The sequence below is a fragment of the Pieris napi genome, chromosome 23, assembly GCF_905475465.1.
Source record: "Pieris napi chromosome 23, ilPieNapi1.2, whole genome shotgun sequence".
Taxonomy (NCBI): Eukaryota; Metazoa; Arthropoda; class Insecta; order Lepidoptera; family Pieridae; genus Pieris; species Pieris napi.
Genome location: NC_062256.1, coordinates 863536 through 880787, shown reverse-complemented (window position 1 = coordinate 880787; position 17252 = coordinate 863536). Strand labels below are relative to the sequence as shown.

At 32.4% G+C, this 17252-nt stretch overlaps 3 protein-coding genes and 2 long non-coding RNA genes across 9 annotated transcripts in view; 2 read left to right on the top strand and 3 right to left on the bottom strand.

Annotated features, from left to right (window-relative positions):
* LOC125061251 (endoribonuclease Dcr-1) overlaps nt 1-2090 on the bottom strand; it is a 45605-nt gene extending 43515 nt beyond the window's left edge. Inside the window, exons 1-4 of the mRNA XM_047666583.1 lie at nt 1960-2090; nt 1013-1156; nt 333-492; nt 78-203 (exon numbers count right to left, since the gene is read on the bottom strand). Of these exons, the coding sequence (XP_047522539.1) occupies nt 78-203; nt 333-492; nt 1013-1155 (429 nt within the window). The 5' untranslated portion in view covers nt 1156; nt 1960-2090. The remainder of the gene's footprint in view (nt 1-77; nt 204-332; nt 493-1012; nt 1157-1959) is intronic.
* A 2027-nt stretch (nt 2091-4117) lies between these two features.
* LOC125061152 lies at nt 4118-8403 on the top strand. 3 transcript variants are annotated; one of them, XR_007118993.1, is made up of 4 exons: nt 4118-4598; nt 5913-6083; nt 6973-7746; nt 8304-8403. XR_007118993.1 is itself a non-coding variant. In XM_047666378.1 (3 exons), exons 1-3 carry the CDS (start codon nt 4419-4421, stop codon nt 7678-7680), a joined length of 1059 nt encoding a protein of 352 aa, XP_047522334.1. In that variant the 5' UTR covers nt 4118-4418; the 3' UTR covers nt 7681-7885. The 3 variants fall into 3 exon arrangements, 1 of the variants encoding a protein (XP_047522334.1); XR_007118992.1 differs by having other exon boundaries at nt 6973-7882; XM_047666378.1 differs by lacking the exon at nt 8304-8403 and having other exon boundaries at nt 6973-7885.
* Nucleotides 5866-17218, bottom strand: LOC125061156. 2 transcript variants are annotated; one of them, XR_007118995.1, is made up of 4 exons: nt 16737-17218; nt 15313-15368; nt 13851-13995; nt 5866-6888 (listed from the first exon to the last, which is right to left on the bottom strand). It is a non-coding gene; the product is annotated as an uncharacterized LOC125061156 (long non-coding RNA). The 2 variants fall into 2 exon arrangements; XR_007118996.1 differs by lacking the exon at nt 5866-6888 and having other exon boundaries at nt 13857-13995; nt 16906-17218.
* LOC125061155 lies at nt 9797-10925 on the bottom strand. Its single transcript, XR_007118994.1, has 3 exons — nt 10595-10925; nt 10133-10304; nt 9797-9974 (listed from the first exon to the last, which is right to left on the bottom strand). It is a non-coding gene; the product is annotated as an uncharacterized LOC125061155 (long non-coding RNA).
* On the top strand, nt 11390-14418 carry LOC125061150. Of its 2 annotated transcripts, none has more exons than XM_047666375.1 (2): nt 11390-11633; nt 12356-14418. In XM_047666375.1, the coding sequence occupies exon 2, from the start codon at nt 12357-12359 to the stop codon at nt 13686-13688; it is 1332 nt and encodes a 443-aa protein (XP_047522331.1). In that variant the 5' UTR covers nt 11390-11633; nt 12356; the 3' UTR covers nt 13689-14418. The 2 variants fall into 2 exon arrangements, with proteins under 2 accessions (XP_047522331.1, XP_047522332.1); XM_047666376.1 differs by having other exon boundaries at nt 11390-11907.
* Nucleotides 17219-17252: the final 34 nt, after the last annotated feature.

Here is a 17252-nt window from a genome sequence, read left to right as displayed (position 1 = left end):
GAGAAACAGAGTAAAACAATCCACATATAGTACATTAAAAGATGTTATAATTTTTCTACAATATTCCTAATACTTACACGTTGCAAATGCATGTCTCTAAAAACTAAATGACAGCTATCAATGATTAAAACATTAACATCTGTCATCTTAAGTAAATTATTCTCCAGTATTTTGTTGAACACTGTCGATGTGCATACCAACACCTAAAAAAAAGGAAAATATTATTGAATACACACACATATGATATTATATGCCAAGATAACATAACATACATATCATAATTGATAACATTGATATTTGATATGTAATATAAAGAAGACTATTAATCTCACCTGCCTATTTTCCAACTCCTGTTTCCAATCCTGTACTTCATTATAATCCTTCACTCCAATCACTTGAAGATCTGTTAGGATAATCAGCTCATGAGCCACACAGGCAATTCGAGATGATCGGGCGATATAAACAGAGCGCTTGAAGCCTGATAACAGGGTTCTGAAATAATAAATAAAAATTGTAAATAATTTATAGTAAGGTTTTATTTGTTTATCTACTATATAAAAATAAGTCGGGTTTTCCTTCCTGACGCTATAACTCCAGAACGCACGAACCGATTTCCACGGTTTTGCAATCGTTGGAAAGGTCTCGGGCTCCGTGGGTTTATAGTAAAGAAAATTCAGGAAAAATTTTAACGGAAAAGCGGGATCACCAAACGAAATCTTAAAACGAAGCCATCTGGTGGCGAAACGGAGTTTGCTAGTGTAGAATATATAGATTATGCATCTGTTGTAGAACAAGGATTATAGAGACACAAGTAGCATAGCACATAAATATACATGTATGTGTTTTTATATCTAGAAATAGTTACCTTAAAAATATATATTATTACATATAAGTGTAAATAAATATAATTTCAATCACTTTCTATTGATAATTGGCAAGAATATGATAATTATTGATTCTTCATGCAGGTCATCAGTATATGAGATTTAAAAATGTAATTTTCTTAACTTACCCGCGTATACCATGAGCGCATTCAATCAATAAGGAAGTAGGAATGAAGTTGGTATGTTCAGTTATCATTACATTCTTGGTACCAGCGGCAGCTGCCAGCCTGGCACCACCCTCCGCTGCTGTGAGACGAGAGCACGACTCCATTCTGTAAAATGTGGTTTTGTATAATATATTATCATTTTTTACAATTTACGTAGCTCATATATAAGTTTTTGGGTAATATTATTTAAACTCCACTTAACATAATAAAAAAATTTCTTTGAACTGAAATTAAAGTTAAAACAAGGAATGTAACTAGTAAAAAACCATATTAAGGATCCTGTATTTTCTGTGATACTCAAACATTGAAGCATTGTTTGAACAATGGAATTCTAAGTATCAATACAAAGACTTGTTGATAAGACATTATCAAGAACAAAGGTAATATGACACTAACTGTACAGGTTTATCAACAAAAATCTATATATTTTCTTAGGTATAAGTATAAGGCATATTAGTATACATTATTTCTTACATCAAATGTTTCTTTAAACTTAAGTAATACCAATAAACAATAATCGCCTAAGCCACCAATCACCATAGAGACAGTGTATAGTAAATTTGTATTACCTGAATATTTTCGATTAATTTCTGTTGTTAATAGGTAATAAAAATTCCTCTGCTTCAACAAAGAAACTTCGGATTATATTTAACCTTAGAATCTAATTAGATTAACTGTATTGCATAATGACATTAACAGCGCAGTTGTATTTGAATTTTGAAGTAATTCACTTAAATAATCAAAATAAAAGGCTTTAGCACATCTCTAAAATATAATAAACACATAAACATTAACATCGCAGATGCCTGTAAAGATAAATAATAGGATCTTTAACAGCTATTATACACTTAAATGTAATAATCATATAATAACATGAAACATATATTTGAATCTGTGATTATTAATACCTTATTTCATACTCTTATTCGGTAAATAGTTCTAAATTATCCGGGAATGCGAAAGCGAAGATGCAACTGCGCAAGGCGTTCAACCACCCATTCAAAATTCGCCGACTCCGACCAAGCGTGACAGCTAGGTATTTGAGTTTTGACAGCATTGAAGAACGTTAGGTCTATTGTCAACTGCCGTGCTGCTGTGAGCATTAAAATTATTGTCTGTAACTATAAGACTATCAACGAATGAATGAATCAATGAAAATGAACAAAGGAATAAGAAGTTTCAATGTTTTTACAGATCAATTATAAACATTAAGTTAAATAAAACAATCACGTGAAAGAATCTATAAAATATCTCAAGAATTAAAAAATTATAGAACTTTAAAGTTGCGCTTTAAAGAAAAAAATTGTTACACGCTTCGACGACCTCCCTGAGATCGTAGGTTCGATTCCCGGCTGTGCATCAATGGACTTTTCTTTGTGCGCATATATCATTTGTTTGAACGGTAAAGAAAAACATTGAGAGGTTAAAGGCTTGCTTTAATATAATTATTTTTATATAACAGGAGGCAAACGGGAAGCTCAACTGATGTTATCTGATACCGCCAACCATGGACACTCTCAAAGCGAAGCAAAGGCTGATTCATGCGCCATGCCTGTGAGCAGGTGCTTCTGTCGGTATCTAGTTGACTCATGCTTTTCTTTTATTTTTTTGTATTAATAACATAGTCTAAGCAATTTTTCTTCGGGGATGTATGACACGGCAAGGGGTCAAAATTATAAAGTTGTGTATTATTAACTAGCTGTCTCCACGAACATCGTTTCTCCTTAATGTGATTTTACTTAGCCTACCTCTTTAGTACATACCAACATGGAACATTCTGCTATGCTACCCCAGAGACTATTCGGTTTTCCAGAATGAAAACTTTTTAGGTTTTTCTGTGAATTTTTCTCTATATAACCTTTAGAGTTCAAGTCATAAGATTTTAATAAAAAATAGGTGTTGATTGTAAAGGGGTGAAAATTAAGGGCTGTATGTATTTTTATATGCTGAATCATAAAAAAAATTAAAACAAAAAACATTATTAAAAAAATTCAAATTTAGGGGTGGTCCACCCTGACCATTTAGGGGTTTAAAAGATATATAGTAGCCGATTCTCAGACTTACTGAATATGTATAAAAAATTTCATAAGAATCGGTCGAGCTGTTTCGGAGGAGTATGGGAAGGAACATTGTGACACGAGAATTTTATATAAGATAGATTATGTGTGTAATAGTAAATGTGGTAAATTACAGAACACATCACTCTTCCTTATGTGACTTTAATGACCTTGTGGTTTATGATATTTTCCTTTGAATAATTTTAATGTAGTGGGAGAGTAAAACTTGATGAGTTTCTTGCCCGTTCTTCTCAGAACAAGGCCAAGGTAGTTTTGCGAACAGGCGTAGTCATGCTGTTTCACAAATTTTCTAAACGTTTTGATATTTGATAAGCATGCGCTAAGACGCATCTAAACTGAATAAACGTATTTTGATTTTGATTTAATTGACAGCATTGCCAGGAGGCTCGCAAGTGCGTTGCCAGCCTTTTAAGAAATGGCACGCTCTTTTCTTGAAGGATCCTAAGTTTAATTGATTCGGAAATACTTCACTTCAGTGGGTAGTTCAACATAGTGGTGCGCGCAAAAATTGCCTCAAAAACGATTAGTTGTGGAATGACGGACGTCGAGGTGATACAGATGGTATTTTGTATTCTGCCATAACGTCCGCTGATGAAACTCAACTGCAGGTATTTGTCCGAACAACTGCTCTAAACAGTCACCATGTTAAATGCGGTAGAAGATGCAGAGATCCCACATGTCTATATACCTATATAGCGCTTTAAAAAAAAAACTTATTGAGGGAATTATCCCCTGGACATCTTGATTACCCCTAAATTTGGCTCTCAAACTCCTAAGCACAGTGCTGCCATGTCGAATAGATCAAATGACGTCATGGCCTAAAGGCCTAGATACCAGGCCATAAACTCCAAAAAAAACATCAAGCATTCTAGGGGATTTCTGGGGGGAAATCAAATTAGTCTAGGGGTACGTCGCGCGCCGAGACCATCTGGCAACACTGATCGGAAAAGACCTTACTACTACCATAAACTCAAAAAAAAAGAAACTACTACGGAGATACGATGGCCGATTTACTTTATCTTAGTGTTTAGGAGAGTGCTTTAGGATAGTACTTTAGTTGAAACATGTAAACGCTACTTGCTTTAGTACGGTTCTACTTGACTTTCAAGTTGAATCAAAATAGAATCGCTTTTTATTTTTGTTTCAAGTGATACCCCTCCCGCGCCCGCGCACCCCCCGAGATCTTCCCTCGTTCTCGTTGTGTGTAAACTGTAAACACGTAAATTAGTAAAATCTTTAGGAGAGTGCATAAGTGCCGTGAACGGTGAAACGCGTTTTTGATTTTAAAGATGGCTAAATGGTCGGAAGATACAACTATCAAATTTGTGTCTGAATATGTGGTTCACGAATGTTTGTGGAACATTAAAAACCTAGCATATAAAAACAAACAGGCTAGGCATTCGGCATACACTGCCTTAAAAGAAGCTATGGGTATTCCTGGCTTCGACGTTAACGCGGTTATCACAAAAGTGAGTAATTAATGTCATTAATTAATTATGTGATTTATCAAATCTGTAAATGTAATTTTTGTAACTTTTCTAGTATAGTCAGGTGGGGTAAATGCATGAACGGGGCAAATGTAATACCATAACTTTAACTGTTTACACACAAAAGAAACTAGTGCTGGCATCTCTACACGTAAAGTTTTGCGTATTTTATTGCTATTACCCCAGATTAGAAACTATCTACACTATTAGAATTTTAAATTTTAAGATTGATTTTTTAAGACCACAAAATAACATATAGCTGAATGTGTCAATCTAGTTACGGTACTCGCATTTACCCCACCTGACCCTATAGTAGTTTCTACTGATTTATTAAATGGTTCACTGATCCCGCATGGTAAATGAATAGGTAGTTTCAAAAAGAACATTAGTCCAAATTTGTGTGTTTTGAGTTATTGTTGTCTATGGCACCCTTACCCATCACCCTACCCAGGGTAGATCTATAAATCCCTAAAGAAAGAACATTAGTCCGATGAATATCACTGGAGCTACGTGGGATTGAAAATGTCAGTAGATGCAGAAACAACATTAGTCCCACTGAGGTGTGTAAGAACTTTGCAGAAACAACATAAATAACTTGGATAGTTTCAAAAGAATATTTATCCCAAACAGTGGATGATATGGAATAATATAATATAGGATAAGTGATATATATAAGTTATAAAATAAAATATTCTTCCCACATAAGCATGTTTATATTTAGCGTTCCAACAAACATATAAGTAAATAAATCATTACATAATCCCTATTTATCATAATAAGACTTAAGATCATAATAAGTCCATCAAATAAGATTAACAATAAGTTAAGTTAAGTTAACAATATTATATTAAATTTAAGTTAACAATAAATGAAATGACCTACATTCTTTTTTTATCCACTAGAGTAGCAAAAGAACACATGTCCATCCAAAAATCTAGTTTTTACATTCCTACTGTGATAAAAGAACATAAGTCCATATTAGTTGCAGTAACAACACAAGTCCAAATATTATAAATGTAAATATCTAAAAAAAATACAAGTAGTACAATAAAAAACTATAGATGTGCTACTTCAGACTAATTAATTCAATAATTTGTGAGAAAAATCTACAAGACTTCAAAAGAAAATACTCTGCAAAATCAGTTTTTTATGTCTCCTGAAAAGTAAGCAGATTGTGACTAATGTTCTTTTTGAAACTACCGATTCAAATGTATGTGCATGTGGGTGTGTGAGGGGGGTTATGAAGTTATAATAATAACAACAATTTTTCTATTAAGAGTTTGTTTTGTATTTCAGATTAAAAACATAAGATCAACTTATTCACAAGAGGTAAAGAAAATTAACGACTCAATGAAATCTGGAGCTGGAGCAGATTCCATATACAAGCCGAATGTAAAATGGTTCGACATACTACACGATGTGTTACAAAGCGTAAACCTAGAAAATAGAAAGACGCAGAGTAATATGGTATGATTTTTTTCTTACATAAAAATTAATGTATCATTCGTGCCAGGAGACAGATCCTTCGTCCATAAAATAGTCTGCAAACTTTTCTCTGACCTGAGGTGCGTTTTGCGACGAATGGTTGTACATGTGTCTAGGTATTGGCACAAGTCCCTCTGAAGGTAACTGTCTCCAGCTCCCTTCTACAAAATATTCGTTCTCAGTGTCTTCAAAGTCCATTGTATGTTCTAATATCGAACTTTTGATGATTCTGAGCCAGTTGTGTAAAGCACAACAAGCTTTTATAATTTTATCAACAGTGTTTGGGCGATAAGGCAGTGGTTTTCCGAATATTTGAAATCTACTAACTAATATCTCGAAAGCGTTTTCAACAATACGTCTAGCACGAGACAACCGGTAATTATTTTTTTTTCTCTTTGTGTTAAATTTTGTCCTCCGAATGGCTTCATCAAATAAGGCTTCAGAGGGAAGGCAGCATCTCCGACTATAACATGATGTTCTGGTAGCAAGCCATTTTCCAAAACATCACTTAAGTTGCAGTTCCGGAAAACTCCTCCATCGGATATTCTACCATTCCATATCATACCATACCATAGATATCGATATATGAAAAACAAGAGTTGTCATCTACCAAAGCCATTAATACAAGACTATTCTGTTGCTTGTAATTATAGAAATAGCTTCCTGCTTCAAATGGAACTTTAATGACGACGTGCTTGCCGTCAATTGCTCCACAACACCCAGGAAAGTTCCAAGATTTTCTAAAGCCATTTCCAATTGCCTCCCACTCTTCAGAGTTTCTTGGTACCTGAAAGAAAAAAAGAATATTTGTATTATTTTAACTAGCTGCCGAAAATATTTCACTGACTTAAGCCTATTATTTTTATTTCAGAATACCATTGAGGATAAAGAAAACATGGAGGAGAATCAAGATGCTCGAAATTATGCGCTTGTTTGTATTGACGATAGGCCAGTTTCTGATCTAACCCGCCCTTCAAGAAAAAGAAATATGAGAGGTCTGAATTCACTTCTAGACAAAGCAAAAGTAGTGGTAAGCGAGCTCAACAATGCGAGATCAATGATCGAAAAAGAAGGCACAAACGAATTCGAATTGTTTGGCAAAAGTGTTGGCGTCCATCTAAACTCCATGAGTTTAGAAAATGCTTTGCGGGCGCAAAGCGTGATACAGACCTATCTTACTAATGTGCGATTGCAGGAATTAAAAACCTGCAATCGCACTTCTGTTGTTCCTACACCATCTCCGAGTTATGTGCGTACACCATCTCCGAGTTATCTGTCTACACCATCTCCGAGCTATGTGCCTACACAAACCACTTCTGAGCATACGTCTACTCAAGAAGCTCCTACAGATAGTGGACAATCATCTATGTCTGACATACCTCACTCTGAGCTTATTGTGACAAATACTCCTAATATTTCATCTGATAAAGCACATTTCAGCCACGACGCTGCAATAAATCTTGATAGGGGTGATTTGCTTGATCTTAGTGACCAACAAACTGCAGCTCAACAAAATAATGATACCTTATCACAGGCTATGACAAATATTCCTATGTACACATTGAACAAAATACATTGATTAGTAATTTTTTTCGATGTCTACATAGGATTAAATAGATATAAATAAATATTTCATTGTTTCAAAGTATTATGTGATTTATTATTAAAGTTTTATAAAGTTATGTGACAAAATTACCCAGTTTCAAGTACATTGATTTGTAATTTTGTTTGATGTCTACATAGGATTAAATAGATATAAATAAATATTTCATTGTTTCAAAGTATTATGTGTGTTAGGGGGCGTGCATAAATTACGTGAGGTGTTTAAGGGGGGGAGGGGGGTCGTGTCAAATCTCATTTAATCTTACGTTGGAGAGGGGGGGTCTCGGCAAATATCACGCAATTTTTTTATTTTTGTTAAATAAATTATTATTTTTGGAAAACGGTTGACCCTTAAGGCCATCTCTGCAACTTCCCGCTAACTCCATACCTAAACGCTCAACATTTCATTTATTTTGTTTTAGTCCTAAATAAAAGGACGAAGCAAATTTTTTCTTTTTTCAATAACAATCCATCGCGGTTACGTAAGAAACCCACATTTTGAAAAATCTCACGTGAGATTGGGGGATGGGGGAGGGGGTTGAATAAAATCTCCAATAGGATTAAATAGATATAAATAAATATTTCATTGTTTCAAAGTAGGTATTATGTGTGTTATGTGATTTATTATTAAAGTTTTATAAAGTTATGTGACGAAATTACCCAGTTTCAAGTATTAAAGTTATGTGATTTAATATAACTACACGATGTTTTATTTGCCCACCTGTATAAATTCCTCCAAAGCATTGTAGATGGCATCACAAATTACAGGAATCATTAACGAAAGGCTAGATTTAGATTTATTCTGAAAAAATGAGATAGGCTCCTCAAATTATTTCCTGTTGCAAGCATAATATAAATAATTGCTTGGAGTTTTATTTTGGCCGGTATTGCACTCCTCATATGAGTATCATTTTTTTCTATAGCAGGCCTTACTTTGTTTAGTAACCAATTGAAGGATTCTTCTGTCATTCTCATCGAATCGCGATATTCTAGGGTATGTTCCGATATACACTGCGACCACTGTACAGAGTACCGTCAATTTAGTATACTGTGAAACCGTTTCTCTATAGCCAGCTATACTGGTTACAATTTAAAACGGAACGCAGTCCAGTATACTAGTCAGCTTCGTTTTTCGACACAGTTTTCAAATGAGTGCATCAAAGTTTTTCAATTCAACAAGAAAAACTATTATTGGAGTATTATCGCATTAAAAAAATCTATATTAATATTAACTGTCAATTGAATTAATACTACAAAGAAAGTAAGTTAGAATTTTAAATGTTTGTTATTAAACTGTAAGTTATATCAGCCGTTAGGCATTCAAGTGGTTTTGATTGATCACGTGATCAAAGCACTGCGAGTACCTTACCTCGAAAACGTCAGTGCTCGCAGTAGAAGTATAGCGGGGATTTGTGACGTCATATATTTCCCTAGGACGCTGCGGCTGTATACTGGCAGTCCATAGCGGAACGAATTTTTGAACAGTGGGAGCACTATACAGTACTCGCAGTGTATATCGGAACATACCCTATGATCTTCAATAGCCAGTTCTTTTAGCAACAAAGAACTTCCTCCAAGCATGGATCTGCGGTTAATCCATTGACGCTCCCACAGTCGTTTCGGTTTATTTATTTCGAATAAAATCTCGTCTTCTATTTGTTCCATAACTACAGTTAGTATTTTGCGTAGAATAGAGCGTATTTGCCGACGTCGTTGCGCGTTCATTGTGGCACTGTAATGATACTCTACTGGAAGAAATGTAAACGTTCACTCGCAACGCACTAAAGCACAGAACACAATTACCTAAAGGAAGAACGACGACTAGGAACACAGATTTTAGAATACGCGAATGTATCGCCACCTATTATCAACCCACCCAAAACTACATGTGGCGGCAATATTTGAATATATGGCGGCAAAAATTTGAATTGCCAGCAGGTCCAGGTTCCCCAGAAGTTTATTAATTTCGGATGCATAGGCCATTTCATTTTTAAGGAAACTCAAATGAATGAGTTTTCTTACAAATGAAATGGCCTATGCATCCAAAAGAACACTAGATATTTAACAAATGATCTTGAAATAAAACAAAAACGTTTTCTCATTGAATTATTATTTATTTCACTTTTATGGATCCTTATTATTATTTGGACACGAAATCAACATAATTTTGTATTACCTAGGTAATTCAAATGAAAAGTTTCTTCTCTACAATGAAGGGGCTGGCTGCAGATTCTCGGGCAATGTTAGTGCAGGAATGAATACAGGTCTAATCTGTAATTTCAAGAATAAATCAAGTCACAGTCCTCATTTACTATCGTAATGTTTTTAGGTTTATGTAGGTACATAGTTCAAACTATTACTCACTATGTTTAAATTATAACAAATCTTGGTTAAATTAAATACAATGGTGAGTAAAGTTCACAACTTACCTCATGCGGAACTGCAGTTCTTAGCAATGATTCTTTAGTGCCATCTGTAAAATCACCTTCGTGGAAGTGATTTTGGCACAGCATCCTGTGCTCAGCATACAGCTTTTTTTGAAAAGCTATTGAAGTGTGCTGTTCATCCGAGGGAAAAAGGTATTTTGCCCACAGGGTGCAGCTGAAAATAAACGGGCATAATTGTAGTAGATAAAGGTAAGGAGTAAGAAGCACGTAATTCTTCTTGACAAATTCAAGGCGTAGGTTCCATCGACTAGAACTTGAACTACATTGTATTTTATCCACGACAATTTGACAGTTGTAACAAAGACCAAACGTTGTTGACTGCTTTCTTGGGGAATGCCAAAAAAGTTCCAACGTCGTCAACGTTGGAACTTTTTTTGTAGGTTGAAATATTGTCAATCGATTTCATGTGATGTTAACTAAGAAGTTAATTAGTTTAGTACGTACCGCAAAAGATTCCGAACTCCGGGATTTGGAAAACGAAACAAAGAAACGTTTTCCTTTGCCGTGGATTTGCCACACTTCGAACACCTGCGACTGTCTTCTTTTCGGTTTTCTTTAGCGGCCGACATTTTCAGATTTCAAGAGTCACTATCTCGTATTCACTGTGAAGCACTAGAGTCACTATCTCAAAACGGGCACAAAACATAAACGGAGGAATAAAAACTCAACTCGACGTTCGTAGTTTGGGAAAATGACGAAATAGCATGGAAAAACAAAATTTCGGGCCACAACAACACCAACCTTGATGTAAAATCGCCATGTTGGTTTTCTAGGTTTTAGGACAATGTTGCTATAATGCTATTAGAAAATTTATTTAAGCATGAATGTTTATATCTTGACAGTGGCAATAACTGCCCAAATTGGTATTTTATTTCTCCCATGCAAAGTTGACCCCCCCTGCACTAAAGCACTTGCCTTTCAACTTTCAACTTGTCTTTCAAGTTGTACTAAAGCACTCTCCTAAACACTAAGATAACCTTCAATAACCTATTGCTATCATTTATTGATGAATTTGTAAGAATTATTACGGTGATTAATTAGTTTTGATCTTTATTTTAATAACATTGTATTGAATATAACATTAACAACATTATAAAACTTCTCCATTCATGGGAAATCCATTGTTACCATGGCAATACCATTACATCTTACAAGTTTTAACGAAAGCAATGAGTTAGTTGGTCAAGAGTTTTGTAAATCCTAGATACTTCAATAATTAGCAATTATGCTTCAGTCTCACTTATCCTTTAGTCCTTTACTCTACAGTCTATGATATGTGTATTTTTTAAATTACCTACGCGATTAGATAATTAATATTATTAATATATTAAATGAGTGATTAATCTTGGTGAAATTAGGCCTATACTGTAATTATTCATTTTAAATGATTGTATATTGCTGTCTTGTGTAAGCTTTTCCACCAGAAACCGGGCGTTATCTTCAATTGAAAACACAGTCAGATATATTAGTTAAAAGTCAAAAGGTATGCACTTTGTTTTAATATTTTGTTATTTGGTACTGACGATTTAGCACAACAACAACACAGAGTTTGTTTCTTATCAAAGTCTTAATAATTTTTTGTTTAACTTTTGAACACTATTATGTTTATGATTATTCTTAAAACTTATATTTTGCAAACTAATTGAAGTGCTTTTCGAAACCGATAACTTAATAATATGGTGGAATACTAACACTTACTGATGAAGTATTTAAAAACAAACCCAAATTGAAGAACCTAAGTGCAATATGATATAAATGTATATCTTTAAGTTAAAGATTTATTATTACTAACTGTAATAATAAACCTTTGACTAAAAGATAAAGTTACCCAAGTTAAACATTCCTTCAGTGTTAAGATGTGTATCTTAACACAGAACAAACATATGTCTAATACTAAATAAATTCAGTAATTTTGTTTAATATTATTATTGTGTTTGAGACAATTTTTAAGTTTTCTAATATATTTAGCCCTGAAATACAAATATAGAAACCTAAAAGTATCTGTTCTAATTTTTTACGTTTGATAGTCATCAATTGTTATTTAAAAAAATCTTTATTTTTGAACAATTTTAGTAACTTACTAATGTAGAGAAAATTGAACTCCAATTTAAAAAATATCCTTTTGGAAATAATATTTTAAAATGTTTTTTTTAAAGCTTTTACTTTGGGTATTCTTAAACTTTAAACAACCAAAACCTTTTTTAGAATGTGGCAGGAGCCAATGAAGGATTCTTTGTTACTGGATTGCCCCACAGATCCAGTATCACAAAATTTTAACCCATATGAAGTACTAGAACCACAGAAAGTTGATTTAAAAGATAGAATCCTTGTTGATTTAACACCAGTAGAAGAAAAACAACCAGATGCCAACCTAGAAATGGGGTCTTTCTTAGATACTATTACTAAAACTGACTACAATTTAGTAGATTTGTATCAAAATATCTATGTTACACCACAGCATTTACAAAAAACACCAACTCACATTGACAAAAATTCACTTATTGATTTTGGCAATTATGTTGACAAACAGGAAGTTAAAAATATAGAAAATAATAATGTAACAGCTAGTCTAGATAAAACTGACAAACCCAGCTTTGATGAATTCATTCACCAAACAGTACCATCCCATTCCACAAGTGATGTAAATGAAACAACAGAAGAAAATGCAATCAAAAATAATTTAGATGCAACATTTGATGCTCTATACAGATCATGTATAACTAAATTAGACACAAGCATTCCAGAAAATTCAGAATTTTCTTTGTTCAACAACTTTAAATTTTCAACTTTAAAGAATGATCCACCCATAGTAACAGAAACACCAAAAGCTGAAAAAGGAGGTACTGCAGATTTAAAAAACGATTATTTCTACATGACAAATCAAACAAAAGACCATTCAAAAGATATTTCACATCAAAATAATTTAACAGATTGTCCAAGTGTGAAAAGTGACCCGAGTCACTTACAACTCACTGATAGCATGAGAAGAAACATATTAGATGAAGTTAAAAGAGAAGAAATTCCAATAAAATGCAAATGTTATTATGCAAAAAATATTTTAAACCTTAATAAATCAATAGATGCATCTTTCATTAATCCATTTGATAACGATCTTCCAGTCACTCATTCGAAGGATCTTAAAAAACCCAAAGCACTCAGTATGCTATCTAACAATCAATTTACCCAAATAAAATCAGGGCAATTACTACAAACTGTTGTCAAAGATCAAAAACTATATGCTAAACAGATGAAATTAAAAGAAAACAATCAAAACCTAACAAAAGGTCCTGATATTTACGAAAAGTCAATTATTTTGCCGCAAATCATGGAGCGCTTGGCGGCAAGAAAAAAAATATTAGATGATCAGAGAGATTGGAAAAGGCGACTTGTTTTGGACAGTGGAGAGTCTAAAATTAATGAGGACATTCCTTGTGTTAAAACGGAAATTCTTATGGCTGATTGTAATAAGGAACGCCTCGCTAATTTAAAAATAAGGACATCTTTTGAAAACTTTATCAAAACTGGCTCACCTAAATAATATCTATACTCCAATAAATGGAGTGAATTTTATAGAATGACTAACTTGTGAACTATGTTATGCTTAGCTCATGTCAAAAATATGTACTAAATATATATGAAAATATCATCTAAATTGGTCAACCCATTTTGAAAGATTGTGACCACAAACAAAATATCTCACCATATAGTTTGTATATTATATATATTATACCATACAAGCATAAACATAAGCATGGGGCCCTGCGACATCTAGGAGACCCCTCACTGCCTTGACTGCAGCCAGAACAGCTTCTCTTATTAATTACACCTGCACAAGTGAAGATTCCCTGGAAAAATATAAACAGGTAATTTTAATTATGACTAAGACAACTGTAAGGCTCGGTTAGTCGAGCACTATTATTTGTTTAATCTGGAAGTTCTGTATTTTGATTAGCTACCACCATTTTATATCTATCCACAGATAAAAGATGAGTAAAACGGCTTCATAAATTGGTTAATTTAAAAAACAACTTAGATTTATTTGGTATTACCACCAATCTAAATATACATAAGAAAAGGTGTACATTTGTTTTGGATATATTTGTATACACATAACTTATTTATACATTGTTTAATTATACAATTTTAAATACATATTTACTAAGTGATATATAATGATAATGCCTATGCTTAAGAATTTTTATATCATAGATACTATAACAATACTTAAATGAATTTTATGCTACTACAATAGGCTAATTGACAAGATTTAAAAAAATTGACACATTTAACTATGTATTCAAACGTCAAGATGTTACTTGTGATTTTGATCTCTCCTAAATTAAACTCTGAGACTATATTAGGATAATACAGGCAAAGACTGAGTTATAAAAATCAATATTTTAAATTATTTATTGATAAATAAATTATTATTACAAGTTATTTATCTTCTATTATACTTTTTAATGCCATGCTTATTCATATTACCATCAATGACACTTTATTTTTCATACTGTTAAATAATACACTAAATTAATTATTTGTTGAACACCATATGATTACTCTATGGTATGGTGGAACTGATCAGATCAGACTAGATAACCATGTGACTTCCTAGGAGACATGAAAAACTTAAGAAAAAAGTCATGTCATACCAAATAACCAGGAAATATATTGATGGAAACTTTATATGAAATTGGAGTATAAAAAACTACTATGCACTTGCTTTTGGAAATTACAGTTTAATAAAGTCAAATCATTTATTTCAATTAGGCCTATTAAAAAGGCACTTTTAAGTTAAGAATGTTAAATTTTACAACATTTTGTATACATTGATTTGATAATGATATGTCAAGACCATGTACCTAAAATGGAAAAAAAATTTATAATGCAGCAGATAACTAAATTATTATGTAGATACATGGTGTTCACATATTCACTAACCATGACCTATGTAGTTGCAATATTTTAGTACATTAAAGGTCTATAATCGTTTTTATATAAGGTCGGTTTTAATATAAGGTTAAATATTTATCATCTATGAAATGCTTCTGGAAAAGTCTGTATTCCATTGTATATGCATTTGTATTTTTAACAGGAATAAGTTTTTAATTCGATATGTATTTTTTAAAGTTTTATATATGAAATAAAATGTTGAAACTTACCTTGATTTTTCTTTGCCCAAACATGTGCTGTATGTATTCAGGGTGTATGATTAAATCTGAAAAAAAAAGATGTTTTTCAGAAAATAAACTACAAACCGTGGCCATGCTCGCTGTAAAATAATTAAACTAAACCTTCATAATAATCATATAGTATTTTTGTTTTTAAACATTTACCATAAAATTTTAAATTAGTTTAGAAAAAAAATATTGCTGTTTGTCAATTTTATTTAGCTGTATCTTTTAAAATTTTCATAATACGTAATTTTATATTTGCGTCCACAGTTTGAAGCGAAACGAATAATATAATGATTGAAGTAAATTTTTTTGGCAAATATTGAGTTATTGGAAATTGAGTTTAAATACTCTACTAATACTTTCTTTAAAAGTGTATTTAATCTACTAACATTTAAAAACTAGAAAGCTATATATATTATTTGCTGTCTTACGGCATACAATTAGTACATACTTAGTTTCAGTAATCGAAACTGGTGGATTTCCACGAAAAGAGCGTATTTCTTAAAAGGCCGGCAACGCACTTGCGAGCCTTCTAGCAATGTTTAACAATTATAAATGACTTAACTTCTTATTATGACATTATGTTTAATGTTTTTATTGTATGACATTGCAAAAAATTTATATGACATTTGCATGCCTATTTATATATGGCTGATTGTGCGGATTTTTATTGTAGTTCGATCTAATTGTACCACTATCTTGGAAAATAAACGATTTATTTATTTATTCATGTGAGTGTCCATGGGCGCGCGGCGGTATCACTGAACATCAATGAGCCTCGTACCCGTTTGTACGTTAAGTACATAATAATTAATTCAGAAATCCACCCCTAATCATCAAATATTAATTTCGTAGTAGTTTTTAAAATGCATTTGCATTCAGCCAGGGTTCGAACACACGACCTCAGCACCAAAAGCCAAACTTGTACATATGTACACGTATTACTTTAAACAAAGTTATAACAATATATCTATCTAGTCTTAATCGGATGTAAACTAGTAAATTGTGCTGGTATGAAATATTTAAATAGTGTTTCATTAATGTCGTAGGATTTTTATAAATTTTTAATTTACGGTTTGCAGTATGTGCTAACTGTTGAGTTGCGTCTCCCAACCCTGAGTTTGGGCAATCATTTATAATATACGCGAAAGCAATACTTGCTCTTATTAATTTTCTTTTAATAGTCGGCATCATAATTAAAATGAGTGACGTATGTATTACGACACTACGTATGAAAGTCTGTTCCAAAATTTTTTCGAGTTTTTCTCTTCCTGTTTGGCTTTTTATGAATGAATAATCCCATATAGTAGAATGATCATGATGTAAATTATTTTTATTATTAATTATGATGAAAATGTTTTTGTGACTATGAAAAGCGTCGGATGCCGTTATAAAATCATAAAACTTACTTAAAGATGCTACCTAACAACTATTTGGATTTAGTAATACATTAAAGATAATCTTGTACGGGACTAGAATGGTAGTCTACAAGACTATCGATTTCTTTGTTTGTACATCCAACATGTTTGTTATTAATGCTTCATTCGCAAGCAAAACATTACCATTAGAGTAGATTACCTATAATAATAAACACTAACACAATTTGCTAGATTGTAATAAAGAATTCTTAGAATTTCTAACATTAAGCTAAAAGTAAAATATGATACGTGTATAATATAATAATACAACTTACAATGTAGCAGCTCATCTATGAGCTATGGTTTCAGAAAATTATTTAAGTTTGTTATTTGGGGAAACCCCTGACAATTTTACTTGTCAGATTCTATTCGAAATTTACGAAATTATCGAGTAGTCAAAAGATTAAATAATAAAAAAGTTTACATAATGTTAATATAAAGTAATTATTATAATAGTGTTTTAAATAAAATAATCTACTTCTAAGCAAAAATACTAATAGCTTGTTG